Source organism: Thunnus albacares, chromosome 14 (assembly GCF_914725855.1).
Source record: "Thunnus albacares chromosome 14, fThuAlb1.1, whole genome shotgun sequence".
In the NCBI taxonomy this organism is placed as follows: domain Eukaryota; kingdom Metazoa; phylum Chordata; class Actinopteri; order Scombriformes; family Scombridae; genus Thunnus; species Thunnus albacares.
In genome coordinates this window covers 6,832,009-6,847,496 of record NC_058119.1, presented here as the reverse complement: position 1 = coordinate 6,847,496, position 15,488 = coordinate 6,832,009, and the positions used below count along the sequence as shown (strand labels likewise).

The window sequence follows — 15,488 nt, the reverse complement described above, 5'->3', positions numbered from 1 at the left end:
CCATTTCTTTGTTAAGTTATGATGTTTACTCTGTGTGAAATATTAAAACCCAAGGGTTAGGGTCCGGGTTAGGGTTAGGGTTAGGGTTAGCACCATTGCATCAAATGGTAATCTTCCTGATGTCTTGTGCATCATTTCAAAACACTTGTCCCAAGAACTCAGCTTGACATATCTGGTATGTTAGGAAACTTTGGAAACTCCTCTAGCACTCAAAATAAAGTTCTGGGTGTGAACAAGAATTGGCTGTAAAGCTTGAGTTTGGCTCACAAGAGCAAAATTCAAGTTGCCCTCTAAAGACCAAATTGAATATGTTGAATGATTGTAAATAATTATTGGACAATTTTATTAGGCATCCATAGAGCTACCGAGGAAAGTTAGATGAGAAATTGGGTTCATTGCTCTTTCGGTGATTGCTGCTGGCAGTGAAGGAGCTATTCGTCTTAGTGATGTTAGAATTTCATCAGTCTCAGTTTGGACGCAGGCCAGCACCTTCATACACAGCTGAGTGACTGCGGGGGTAAATAGTCAAACAATAAGTCGCGTCTGCCCTGTGACACCAGTTAACCCTCAGAACTCCATGTTAATGAGAGCAGCGTAATAAATTCTGTCAAGCGGACCGAGACAAGGTGTTCGTATTAAAGAGAAAAAATGAACAGAGGCTTTGGTAATTAGATGTAGAATCAAGGCCTATAATGATTTTTCCCCGCAACTAAATCAACAAATCATTCCTATTTGGTCCACTGAAGCAGAAGCATTATTGTAGATAATTACAGCACAGTGACATTTAAACTCTTTCTTTCACATTGTTGACCGTAGTAGCAGAGAAATCAAAACCAAATGGCTCATGTTGTAATTACCTTTTTGGAAACAAAAGGAATAGATGAATTAAACAGATTAAATCTGTTTTCAGTTAGCGTTCCTGACCACTGCATATGTAGTTCTTTTCCCCCATATAAATATTTCTTATCATCAGTGGCTTGCATACAGTACCTGCATGTGTGCAAAGGCCGTGTATGCGCTTGTGGGATCTCTGGGGAAATGCCCACAAAGGCTCTCATTTTAGGCAGTAAGCTAATTAAAGCGGTGGAGCAGATGGTGCAGACTTGGTCTGGACATAATGAGACGGTGAGTGGCGAGACGAACCGGACATGGCAGGACAGCTGTGAGGGGTTTGTGAGGTGACCAAAATTCAGGAATCTCCCTGGAGTGAGGCTTTACTCCGATCAAGATAGAGGATTTACAACTGCATGAAAACTTTTGAGCAGCTTTATAAGAAGCAACTGCATCAGGCATTGTTTACTTCCTCCAAATGTGTGTTTAGAGAACAACTTTAACTGGAAGTGAATAAAGCCATGCCAACAGGGTGTTTTTCATCTTTTTTCTTCCCATCCTTAATCATTCGATCTTGGCAGGTGTTTTTTGGTAAACACCAAATCTTCAACACCTGTTGCCAGAAGCATTTCTTGTCTGCCATCTCTCACCAACTCTGCTCCAACTGACACACTATCAGGCAAAAAAAAAACAACAAACCAAAACAAACCAAAAAAAAAAAACAACAAAAAAAATGCTTCAGCTGTGAAATAAATAACTGCAGCAATACCAAAGTGGGTGCTTTTCCTGGATGGAAGTTACATGGCACACAACAAGAAGAAACTCACAGCAGCAGAAATTCCTAGAGGTGCAGAAATATTTTGGAAAAAAGATGTTCCACACTCCTATTGTGCCTCGTTTGAGGAAAAGGTCTAGAGCAGTGGAAGCCGGCGTTTCCAGGCGTGAAGAGGTGAAATTTGAGGATGTCAGACTGTACCTGGTGGAGAGGAAAATGGGCCGCAGCAGGAGAAGCTTTCTGACCCAGCTGGCCAGGTCAAAGGGCTTTATTGTGGACGACGTCCTCAGGTTGGAAAAAAAGCTTGCCATTTTGTTGTTCACTGACTGAGCAGGGCTTGGTGCTTAAAAGCTTTTCTGAATGTGAAGTTCAGGAGAGAACACTAATGTAGAGCATAGAGGGATGCAGGAGTATTTTCTATGTTAGGGTTTTTTAGGTACCAGCAAGAATGGTTTGACCTTCTGGTCAGCCTTCAAGGCCTCCATTATAACCCCAGTGAAATGGAAGGTTATAATACTAATTAAATGCCTGGTTGGGCATGGTTGTACTGACTAACAGCCAGGCCAGTAAATGCAAAATGAGGCTCATTTACATGCTCAAATAAACATTCATTTATAGTCTGTAGAAGCAGTTAAAATGATGTAGATAATGTAATGATAAGCTGTGCACATAATTTTGGATATAGCAATCAAAGATGAACCCAAACCCAATATTGCTTACATAAAAAGACAATTCAGGCTCAGTTACTTTGTGCTATTTTCTTAAAAACTATCTTTTTAAAGAAGGTATGGTCCAATTAGCTAATTAGAGAGCCACTACAGTCTCATGAATACCTTATCAACCAGGTTCAGGGCATCCATCCTGGCTCTGCAACACCTTAGTGGATTTTCCCACTTGAGCCATAACTCATAGCTCCTACATACAGTAAATACATTTAAGAAGGAGAAGAAATTGGCTAACCCTGCTACAACTTGTTTGCAATAGCAGTTAGAAAGCTAAAAACATGGGAAGAAAGGTAACAGAGCACACACAAACTTTTTTAATGAGTTCTGCGAAAGTCTTTTTTGTTAAGTTGCGCTTAAGGAGAGACGTTTAGGGAGCCTGTGAGCTTGTTCCTTGCGATGATGAATCATCTACAGTATTGTGCGCTAATTATGGAAGCAGCATGCGTTCATCCTTTTTTTTCTGTCTCTAATTGAAAGTATCTTTAAATCACAAACTGTGAACACAGCAGAAGTCCGCTGCTTGACACCCGCAACGCTTCAGAGTCAGGTTCCTTTGAGGCTGTAGTGATACTGTTGATGCAACCTCCCATTTTTTAAGAGTAAACTTTGTTTTCGGTGCTGGGCAGCTAAAACTCAGGCTTTGAGCTCCTCTTGAGCAGGTGTGTGTGTGTGTGTGTGTGTGTGTGTGTGTGTATGTGTGTGCATGTGTGTTCCTCTGCTTGTATCCTTGCCAGAATTATTTTCACTTTTAGACATTCAGAGTGGGGCCAGTTTTTCAAATTAAAGTTACTGTAGTGTTATAAAATGTTGGAAGTTAAGCATGTGATTTAGGGCCCATATATGTAGTCAATAAAGGGTCCCCATCAGTATGGTATAACTAACGTGTGTGTGTGTGTGTGTGTGTGTGTGCGTGTGTGTGTGTGTGAATGTTTAAATGTGTGTCTAAGTGTGCCTGCCAGCCGCGCGCCAGCTTGGCCATGGCAGCATTCCCAGAAACACAGCTTGAGCGCTCCTACGGTTACACTTGGCTTGATACAATTGTTTGAAACCAACGACAGGAAGTAGAGCGTGCCTGCCTCAAACTGACATTAATTCTGCAAGCCGACAAAACTGATATCAGCTGCAGTCTGATAGCAACACCTCCCATATCTAGTCTTACACAAGTTATAGGCACACTGCCTTGAGCATATGGTCCGATACACTGTGAGCGTTCCTCCGTGCATAAAGGTATGTGCTGGTACACACACCACACACACCAGTCTCCCCCTGTCCTAATTTCAAGTCTGATGCACATGAACATGGATCCAAATATCGACATGTTTGTCCTGGCTGATTGATGAGCTGTATTAAATACTCTTTCACGAATGGCAGGAAACACATACACACACACAGACACATAATGGCCTTTCACTAAGGAGCCCCAAATATTCAATACTATGACTATGAAACAATAATCGCATAAATAAAATATGTAAAATTTATAAATACAAATATACACATATAAAATTATTTCACAAAATAATTTTGTGAAATAATTTAAGGGCCTTTTCACACCTGAATGTCCAAACTGAGGTTCATGTTTTTGTTACATTGTATACATTTAATCCGGTTTGTTTTGGTTTCACATCGCTATTATGCGAGTGCACTAAGGAACTCTACATCCTGTTGTCATCACCTATGTGGGCTGCGTCTCACTATACTATTGATTGGTTGGGCGTGCGCCGTGTTGTCGATTTGGCGAATAGCCTTTGCTGTTTGAATTAATGGTAAAGAATAAAAAAATGAATGAACAGATTAATTTCGTTGCCACTATAATAATATTATTATGGCATTACTTTATCTTCAGTTGGCATTGCTCTCTCATCCTCTCCAAAAACACCTGGAAAGTGTTGGCATTTTAGTTTTTTCCAGTTCACCATATTTTGTCGTTGGACCATATTTCAATCAAAAACTTGTGCTGTGTTCCAAATCGCATACTTTTTCTTTTTACTTGTAGTACGTAGGCTACTGCAGCTGCCCTTGTAAAGTATGTACTGTTGCATGCGGTATGCAAACAATTGGGACATACTATTTCGTCATAAACTGTTGTACCAGCTTCCGTCACTGCACTGTCAGTGCACTGTCAATGCATTGTCATCTATCTGTGGTTTCATCATGGTTCAGTCGAAGTGACGTTGATGTGACTGCTGTAAAGAGGATGTGGAAAAGCCAGAAAAGCATGCTGGCTTGCATCAAGCCGGGCTTGAAGGTCAGTTTGACATAGTGGCCAAACTGTGTTGTGAAAGATCAGCGGATACATTTTTTTGAGTGTCACAAACCCTGCAAAATGATTTGTTTCACCATCAGAATTTGATCCATTCGGTCCAATAACATCTTGAATTATTTTAACCCCATTCAAGTTAGCAGAGGGCTAAAATGGAAGTTAGCCGGCTCGGCTGGTGGAAGTATCTGGTGTTCCTGGCTTTATGGGCCACATGATCCCGGAAGATCCGGGTAATTTTATACCCGGAAGTCAAACTTTTTTGGCTTTGTGCGCCACTGAGCAACTTCCATAGGAATGAAAGGAGCCCTGCCTCCAATGCTGTATCCACTTCTCTTCATACATCCATGGCTTACATACTGCAAAATGCAACCAGATGCAGTAGGACATCCTGGTATTTGACATACTATGTATGTATGTCTCCTCCTCTCACCATATGCTACCGCAGCTCATTTTTCCTTTTTGTGGTTCTGCTGGAACTTCTAGTAATTGGTCTGAAAGTCTTGTTTTTTTTCTTGAGTTTTGTAAAACTCTTTTTGTAAACCTTAACATTTGAACAGAAACTTTATGTTTCATTATTTAAGCATACAGGCTGCATTAGAATAAGAGTTACAAATTAAATGTTGGCCTGTAGCCTTCAAGTAGAAAGCAAAGCAGCCCAAAAAATTCAAGTCATTTCAAATTAGAGGAACTGTATGAAATGGCATGCTGTAACAACAAATACAACTGTGTGATTATGTGCTCTCATTTTGGTTTGTATTCTTGTAAGTATGACTGACACTTCAAGTGTTTCAGCATTTAAACAAACACACTCCGGCTGTATTATAATAATAACATTGAGTTGTAGATGGAGCTGTTGATACTACTGATAACTAAGAACGCTGGCATTGATTTGGTATCTATGTATCTATGGTATCTTTGTATTGATTCTTGTGACATCCCTGATTTTAACCACTTCGTAATGTGGTTATCGAGTTGTTTAGAAGAATGGCTCCCAAACTGGGATCAGAAGATCACCAGGGGTCCTTGACAGGCTGCATGGGGTTCCCAGTAAAAGGACAAATAGATTAATTTCTCTTTTATTACACTAACTTCTAAGGAATGTATGTTCTTAGAGGGGATTCTTTAAGACAAAGTACTCTCAAACATGGGTCTGTGGTCTTGTGTACATTCATTTTGGAGTGCTGGATTTTTCTAGCTTCCGTCCATTGCTAACCTTTTGCTCCTCTGGGAAGCAGGGCAAAAAGTTATGTTATGTTATGTTATGTTATGTTATGTTATGTTATGTTATGTTTTCTACTTGGAACACTCTGAAACACTGAAAAATTGGACCCATGCTTTGAAAGTTTTTGTTGTTTAATAAATTAAATTCTGAATTAATTTTACAAATTTCTGCTTTGATTTTCTTCATAAATTTAATAAATAAATAAATAAATAAATAAATATTTGCATGCATATTTATAATATTTTTTCATTGTACAACACAGGCAATTTCAGTAGAGGCATATGACAACAGGATAGAAAGAACTGAGTTGTACTTTTGTAAGTTCCTTCAGTCCAAAATGGCGGACGCGTAGCTCTGCTGCATGGATGTATGTATAATAAGAGCTGTATAGGGCGTCGCCGCTCAGCCTCGCAGCCAGTTTTTCAGAGTGGCCACTCGCGGTATTGCAGCGAAAAATCCCACTGCGGCCCAAAAAGGATTTTCCCCATAGACCAACATTGTAAAACAGACGTCTGTAAAACTGTTGACAGGACACCTCGAACTGCAAACAACGTCAATTATGACTCTTTCTATTATGAACTTTTGATTCATGGAGGTTTTATATTTGTAAAACTTTCCTTAAGCCGAGAAAAGCGATTTAAAAATCCGTGACGTCATCACCATGTAAAGTCTATGGGTCAAGCGGGAACTCGTGGGCGGGGCCAGCGGGGGAAACACTACTACGCACATTCAGTGGGCCGCACAACGCGGAAGCAAACCCGGAAGCTAGAAACCTTTTTTGGCGTATGCGCCAGGCGAGCAATACCTATAGGACTGAATGGGCGCCATTTTTAGTCCGGTATCCAGCTCTTATAATACATCCATGCTCTGCTGCTGCGTGCTGTAATTGTAATGGGACGACCACGCCTTGTAAGTTGTTTATTATTACTCAGCATCCAGGTGAAGAACCAGGCTCCTGTTGGCTCGAGTAACTACAGGGAAAGACTGTCTGCTTTTTTCCCTCTTCTCTGCTGTTATTTAGAATTACTATGGAGTTGTTGTTGCTCTAGCTAACACGTGCTAACTGGCTAAATTTTCAGTTGTTGAGTTTAGGAGATGCAGGCGGACATGTGACTGAGCTTCAAGTGAAATTCATTGTGGAATGAGTGTATAATTTAAACTTCTGAAAAGGGCATTTTCAAGTAAAAATGTATATAATGAGATAAAAAGGGACTCCATTAAAACTTTGTTATAATGAAAGTAAGAATGAGGAGAAAAACACTTAATGATTTCAAAATTCATTTATGTATTTTACACAATATGTATTACCACCACATATTTCACACATTCATATGATTTCATAATGTCTTGTTTATTTGTATAACATTGAACCCTTTGGGGTGCCATGTTGGAGTTCATAGCACAGAGACTGTTGGTGACGTAACTGGCCACTTCCTCATGTGGTTTATCTTGGTAGGATGGGGGAGTTAAGATGCTCTTCTTGGGTACAGTGATCATGTATATCAGTGAAGATGCCTCATGAGAGCAGCTGTAAAAAGGCAAACAGATGAAACCTTGCCATGGTGTTAAAATCTGTTCTGGACATACTCTGTCTTTGATCTGCCTGTTGGTTTTCACTTTTGGAAGGAATGGGAGGCGAGCTGCTGACAGGAACGGGGCAGAGAGACGACTCGAGAGAGTTCTCCATATCAAAGCCCATTGACTTTAGCCTGTCCTTGTGTCTGGGCTCAGAGTCCCACTGATTCTGGGAAGTACAATCTGGTGCTGGGCTTGCATTCTCGCTCATTTGCATGCCAATCTGCCATTTTACATTCAGTGAGGCTACGCATAAGATAAGGATCCAAATTCAGGGATGGATTATATCTAGGTAAACATGGCAAGAGGAGACAGTGTTTTTTTTCTGTGATGCGCAGTTTTGTTCCCACATAGCAATGCTGTGTGATTTTTAGAGGGGAATCAAACCAAAGGGCCAGACTGGTGGTTGGACTGTTCACTGCAAGTGAATTCTTTATTCATGTCTTTGTCCTGGTAAGGATTTATTTTTCTTTAAAATGGACCATTGGTGGCCAGACTGGTATGCCAAGCAGATAGAGGATTAGTTTCGCCAGTGATTTGGCCAATTAGGCCTCAGCCTGAGCTCTGCTGGGATGTTCCTTAAGGAGTCGTTCCACCGATTTACCCACGCCCAGGAGAGAGGAAGAGGAGGAGCATGCTGAGGGTAATTATGCACGGCTGGGTGCCCTGATTGGGTATGGTAGTTATACTCCGTGGCAGGAAGCAGAAGGGAAGGAGGCCGTGATAAAAAAGTCTGTTGACAAAGTCTCTGCGGAGCTGTAGGAAGCACTGGTTGAATGAGTCAGCTATCAAACAGTGAAGGGAGGCAATGAGGGTCTGTACTGATTGCTGTTCACCCAGTGTTGATCCTCAAACATCACCAGTAAGACCATGATGCTGAGAGCTGAGCTGCATTCAAAAGCCTCACTTGAACACCTCCACTCTACAACAGGAATGTTTTTTTGTTTTGTTAGATCCAGCAGTGAAGGAGATCTTTCAATTAAACCGTTCAAGGTGTTCTGGAAATCCTACTAATCCATAGACATGGTATTGAGGCTTTTGTTTACTTATGTTTTGCATTAAGATCATTTAATTACTTAAAGGCCCTGAAAAGAGATTTATATGTTTGTGTTTTTGTCTGTGCTCTTCGCATTGGTTTGAAGCAGGTGGGCCTTGGTGGGAAAAAGATAACACACTGTGCACCAGTCAGAATTTAATGACATTTTAATCAAAATCTGGTGGCAGTTGGTTGGGTTGGGTTGAGGTTGAGTTGTTGGGCTACTGTCAGTCAAATCTGATGAAATAACACCCACACTGTTCTGGTGAAGCAGATCAGTTGAGCTATAGAGAGCCAAAGTCCTGACATTGTGTCCCAACTAGCCTCTGTGGTCTCTGTAACTCAATGCAATGTCTCATTCAACAGTCATCATCAGTCTTTCTGAAAAAAATAAGTGTGTTCCAATGGTTTACTTTCCATATTCTAAGACAAGTTGGCATCCACTATAGCACTTGCTAAATTGCTAAATAAGTCTATGTGATTTTAATGAAGTTCAACAATGATTACTTTGTGAACTTGCAAAAACTATACCTCCCGTTTAAAAAATTTACCAGCATGTCAGAGCGGGTACATGCAACATTGCAACAAAGCTGTAATCTCTGCCATCTCAAAACTTGCAAATGGGCTTGCCTCCTTTTTCAAGCTGCAACATTTAACTCGCGGGGGTCTAGGGCTCATGGGAAATGACATTCGTTAAAGGCTGCTTAAAATATTGAACAAACAACAGTCGTTTAAGTGAGCCACATGACATACGGTTGAGAAAGGCCATGTTTCAAGGCTGGATTCTAAATGATTTGCGTTATTACAAATGTCTGCAGGATTTTTAATGATGTTTTCTTACTATTGGAACAGAACCTGGAAGTTCTGATTTCACTTCTTCACTCTTAATAAGTAATAAATAATAGGGCCTACTTTTTATCAAAACTTCAATGTTAATTGTTGCTTATTTTTCATTTTCATAAATTCTATAAAGAAATACTTAATATTTGAAACCAAGTTTTCAGGCGCTTTAAAGCGGCAACAATCAATATTATTTATAATACCAATGGATCACATTGCGACTTGAATGTGAAAGGGGAAAGTGGCTTTGAAAAATTTGAGTGATGAATCTTATGCTTTTTAGTGTCTTTGAGGTCATTGTTTTGGTTTTATGGCTCACAATGTTACTGTTTGGTTCAGTCTCATGTTGTGTTTTCTCTAAAAACCTATTGTCCAGCACAAAGAAAGCAATTGTATAGATTCCTGTAGTTCCTATAGAGATGAAATTAACTGGAACTTGAACTCGTCATACCTCTGAATAATAATAATAAATAATGCTCGCCACTATTCTTGAGCTTCGACAGAACTGAATAAAACCAAAAAAGGAACCTTCTGACATCTGTTCTCATCTTCCTTTTACAGCGATGAGGTCACTCACGTAGTGTCAGAGGACAGCGAAGCTTCATCCCTGTGGGTGTGGTTAAAAGGGTGTGGCCTGAAGAATCTACCCACAATGCACGTGTTGGACATTAGCTGGTTCACTGACAGCATGGGAGCGGGGAGACCTGTTGCTGTGGAGACCAGACACCTCATTCAGGTTTGTGTGTGTCACAAATAAGACAGAACCATCTAGCATCTAGATAGCTATAGTGTAAGCACTAGATGGCACTATGGACCAAACAGGAAGTTTTTCATTGAGTGTGTTACCACAAAACAAACCCAAGAGCCATGCAGTATTTGATGATTTGAGGGAACCCACAGATAATTTTATATTTTCTCATGCAAGTGATGCAAATATATGTAGGTATGTGTGAGTGTTTAGACATTGCATGCATCAACTTCTTTCTCTCCCTGCAAATCTATAATGACAGGGAGCTCTTAAAAAGAGGACACATCTAACTTCCCTCATCCTCTGCTCATGTTACTACACTTCACCTCGCTGATAGCAACAGAAACATCCCCCATATTGTGTCAAATAAACCCATCAGCCGGACGTCAGGGCTCAGAGCAGCCTACTAACTGAAAAACACACACACATATATTCCCCCTGTGGATGACACTACGAGGACTTGGCAGCATATGAGTCCAAAATAAAGAAATATGTTGCCTGCTCCCACAGTGGAGAGGAAAAAAACACTCAACTGCTGAAGTCACATTTGCCAGGCTCCGTCTATGTTTTCTCTTAACAGCCTGTGACAGCATTAACGGTCAGGATGACATTTGCCGTTTTTGTGCCTTCATATGAAATGAAATACCCCCAAAATGCTTTTGTCTTGTTCTAGTATTGTTTCCACATGGCCATGTGAGTGCGGCACATCAGTAGTGCTCTTCTAGTTGGCTGCATCCATCCATCAATCCATTTAAGGAGCTACCATGTAGAAATAAAATATTCCCCAAACATGCTACTTCTTGGGCACATTTGCCTGCGGCTCTTCTTGATAGTCTGGAAATGCAATCTGTTTTACTATCATAAATATTCTACACCAAGTCAGGGAGGAATTTAAAGCATTAAACCCATTGAAATGTAATATTTTCCATTACTTCTTGGCTTTCAGAGAGGTTGTTTAGCCTGTTTAAATGGAGAGGTGGTGAGAATGAGGAATGAAAATTGAAGTGATTGCCAGGGAATGGATTTAGAGTTTGGCCTGTGAACATGTGTCTCCCATCGCTCCTCTGTAAGGAGACAGGTGGGCTGGCCTTCTGAGAATGATGTTTGTATTTTAGTGTGTAGGTGCGTGGGTGCAGGGGCAAGCAGCTTCCCATAAGAGGTGGGACCTCGGTGACCTTTGCCCTGCTCAGTGGCCCGAGAGGATTTCATTAACCCACCTGAGTGCGCTTCTCTGCCTGCGTGACAGGCATTAACATGGAGACAGGAACAGGCCTGGAGTGTCTCTACGGGGGGAGGAGGGCACAGGAGTGGGCGAGGTCCAGCAACACTTACTGTATCTTATCATCTCAGCAGATGGTATGTGGAGAAATGAAGCTGCATGTGCACGTAGACTGCACACATTAGTTTAGTTACATGTAAGCCATACAGCAAAGGTGGAGAGGACACAAGAGAGAAGGCCATGAGGGGATACGCTGCCTCTGAGATCAGTGTAAGAGCTTTAACTTCCACAGAGTTATAGGCCTGTATAATAACAGAGCCCAGATGGGGAAAACCAACCCCTGCATGCTGATGCACAGACGTTTGTCTCCATGGACCCACAATCCCATATTGGATTAAACAAGCTGCAGTAGAGCTGGAAAAGTGATGGAGAACCCCCTGTTGTATTTAGAGGAGCACAGGGAGTTTCTAAGGCAGTTTTACTTTTGATTGGCAGAAAAATTGTGCCGTGAAATATATTCAAAGTTATTCTTTTTTTTTTTTTTTTGACAACGGGAAAGGCTCCTGGCAGAGAATAAATGATGAACATTTTTTGAATCCCTTACTGATTGATTCAGCCAAGCAGTGTGAGAGGTACTAGCTCTTTTCATTATCTTTTTGAGACACCCCTGTTCCTCCTGCAGCATCGGTCTCAGTCAACACTGTGTGGTGACAATTTCTCCATCTTCCTCTTTCTCCTCATCCTCCCTCTCTCTGTGTCGTTCTTCTACCCAATCCACGGGTAATTTTATGGACGCAATGTTCCCTTTGTGATATCTAATTGTCTGCAAGAATATTAATATTACATTGGTAATCCTTTTGACACATATATTACAAATGGGGAACCATTTCTTCATAGAATGAAAAGGCAATTTACAGGAGGCAAATTGGATGATGGCAAGCAGATTTGTAATGCCACGGGTTAGGTAGCGTAATGGATTTGGATGCCACCAGACTGTGAGATGAGTGTCATTAGCCTGTTGCCCTGGAGACACACAGTCATAAAAATAACTTCTCCAAGGCAAATGGCTACATTTTTATGTAATTCAATTTGAACTCTTGGCTCTGTGCTAGTCAGGAATAGCCTTACACGCATTTACACATTTAGCCTCTCAACAATTTGCAATGGCTCAGAAATTAAAACGATATATGACTGCACATATATGTGTGTGTTTATCAGTGTCTGGTTATTTTTGTACACAGGACACCTTGTCCACATTGCCAGAAGGTTCTACACCCACTCCTGTGGCCGCAGTCTCTCAATACGCCTGCCAGAGACGGACAACTATAGAAAACAACAACAAGATTTTTACAGTAAGGAACTATTATCTAACCTCATTCTGGACACAACAGCACTTTCACATGTTTGCCCACCAGAGACTTCCGCTCTGACTTAGCGATGTAAAAAGCCCCCTAATCTGTTCTGCTCTAATTAGATGGCTGGCTTGCTTCACTCAGCAGCGCTCTGACACAAACCTCCCTCAAAATACATTAACCTGCAAATGAGTAGCATCTGCAGCTGCGGCACGTTGGAGTTGCGACAGCTGACATGCCCACGATCCCTGGCACGGGGCTGGCATGGACACGCCCTAAGGCGCCGCGCGCTACGCCAAGATGGGCGACGGATGTGACACTCCTCACGAGCAATGATGGATCTGCCCCTCTGCCATCTGGTGGGCGGTGTGGCAGGGTGGATGGGGTGGATATGGTGGGTGGGAGCGGCTGAGGAAGGACACACAGGTTCTCACATTGCAAGAAGGGAGAAGTGGTTAATCAGCTGATTGGCTCAGGTGAAGATGACTGTGAAAGAAAAGGGAAATGTTGAAACTAGTCAGAAAATAGGAACAATGCAGCATATGCATGTTTCATGTAGTTGTATTAACTGAACAAACAAACAATAAATCACCCTGGCAACACAGCGCTGAAATAATTAGTTGATCCACAAAAAAAAATAACATTTTTGTTTGATTATTTATTAAGTAATAATGCTAAACAGTCATTATGAAGCTTTGCTGCTTTTTTCAGTTTTATTTTATGATAAGTTGAATACTTTTAGATTTTGGACTATTCATCAGAAAAAAGTTATTTATAGACGTTACCTCTAGCTATGGGAAACTGTGATGACATTTTCACTATTTTCTTACATTTTATAGACTTGATGATTAATCTAGAAAATAATTAATCATAAAAAAATTGTCAAATTAATTCATAATGAAAACCGTAATTACTTACTGACCTAAAGGAACAATCAGAACTTCCTGAAAAAGAGATATGTGCAAATACACACTTTGGTGTGCTCTTTCCATTTCATTAATTTCCATCTTCCTCTTTGTTATCTGTCTCGGAAGCACTCGCTTGATGCCACAGAATATGAAATCTGAGGTTGAAAATGTGCTCTATCAATGTGAGGTGATTGGCAAACCTATGTGTGTGTTTGTGTGGGAGTGTGGAGACCCGCTGATGAGTTTCTGTAAGACCTATTAAGCACAGCTTACTGAGGGCCTGTGAGGCATCTGCTTCATAATGACTTTTTAGTTCCCAGTAACGGCAAATGTACATAACATACACACACGTGTACAGAAATTCACCAACATGTGCTTGCATGCGTGTGCTGAAACTCTCACGCACTATAAACACATACACACACACACACACGCACACGTTTATCCACATGGACAGACACATACAGATGTGCACACCCACACATGTCTCACCTGGGGAGGGCAGCTGTTCAATTTCTTATCCCCTGTTTCTTTCCACAGCATTAACTCCATAATTAGCAATCCCACTCAGTTTCTCTATCCCCATGATTAACTCATTATCCCCACGTAAAGCCACATCAAAGAAGACTTTCTGATTAGAGAGAAAGGTTGTTCTAGATGTGGTCTTGAGAAAGCCACAGGTAAAACAGCGTGATAAAATGCAATTACTTGAAACATCTAAGTCAGATTGAGATTTAAAAGTTAAAGTTCTTGCATCGGCCTTTCGACTGTAAACCAAATGTCAGTTTAAAAAAAAGGCAACAGCTAACTAAAAGACAGGATATGATCTACTGTACGTAGCAGTGCTAATGAGGGGTAAGCTATTGATCCACAATGGTAAACCTGTCCTTGATCTGTCCTGCAGTCTGCTTATTCGCAAATCACAGTAATGATGTAATCACTGTGAATACATATCTAATGAAAAAGCTTTTAAGGATGCGGCAAGACTAGGAAATATGTACAGTATGTACATATGTTTACATGTGTGATTGTCTTTGTCTGTCTTTTTGCACTCAATGTGTTTTTCTGCATGTCTTTGTGAAGCAGTGGCAATTTAAAAGGTTGGTAATCATCTCCTCCATTTCAGTGATTGTTGATTCATTTTAATTAATTTATGCTGATTTGATAATTCTCACTTATTGAGGTGGTTGTGTATTTCGAAATTCACATTTAATGATATTGAAAACTCACAATCTTGGATTTGCAATTATGCTGACAATACTTGTTTTGTGATCTTGCCGTCAACCAGTCGTCACAATGTGGGAAAGTGTCCAAATATGGATTACTGCTGCTCCTTCATGAATGTTGTCAATAGTTCATTCTCACACATTAGCAAGTCAGATGTAGAGTTTAAAAATTCTAAGACTGTCTCAAACCAGGAATTATACAGTATGCAGCACCCAGCAGCCAGCTATCAGGTCACAGAGGTCTGCTCCTTGTTAATTTTTTCCATTGAAAAAAAAAAGAAAGTTTTCATTAACAACATTAACTAGAGCATCATTGTTGATACAGTATGCAGCATTTCACTTAGGCTAGCTGGCTCGAGGCTACAATAACTAACTAGCCAGTTAACATGTAAACACTAATTAATAGCAAAGAGAGAGAGGCCGGGCTGAGAGTTGGTTTTCTCAAATGAAATTCTGTAATTAATATTTTTTACATTGATAAAATGATTTGGCTTAAGAAATGCCTTTCACATTTTCAAATGCACAAATTTATAAAGGAATCTAACAACTACAGAAATTAAAAGCATGGAAAATAAACTAGGTGCTCATTATTTAAAATGTGCACCTATGGCCATATAGCAGACTCAGAATGTGTTTTTTCTGCTATTTTTGTTTTATTTGTTATCATTGTATTACTCTTACTGTATTTTCATAATAACTACATCCAATAATTCAAACCCTTCATTTAAAATGATCATCAAGCAACATAACATGATGTAATCGGTAAGG

General features: G+C 40.5%; 1 protein-coding gene across 8 annotated transcripts in view; it reads left to right on the top strand.

Moving 5' to 3' along the window:
* The first annotated feature begins 6,626 nt into the window (after positions 1-6,626).
* dntt (deoxynucleotidyltransferase, terminal) overlaps positions 6,627-15,488 on the top strand; it is an 82,735-nt gene continuing 73,873 nt past the window's right edge. For 4 of the 8 annotated variants that reach the window (XR_006407138.1, XM_044372988.1, XM_044372987.1 and 1 more), the window contains exons 1-3: positions 6,627-6,725; positions 9,829-10,003; positions 12,476-12,586. Coding sequence is in view for 6 of the 8 variants with exons in the window: in XM_044372988.1 (XP_044228923.1) it covers positions 9,920-10,003; positions 12,476-12,586 (195 nt within the window). In the remaining 2 variants the exon portion in view is untranslated. Of the gene's footprint in view, positions 6,726-7,822; positions 8,035-8,261; positions 8,418-9,828; positions 10,004-12,475; positions 12,587-15,488 lie in introns of those variants that run through there. The other 4 variants (XM_044372986.1, XM_044372984.1, XM_044372989.1 and 1 more) reach the window with 4 other exon arrangements.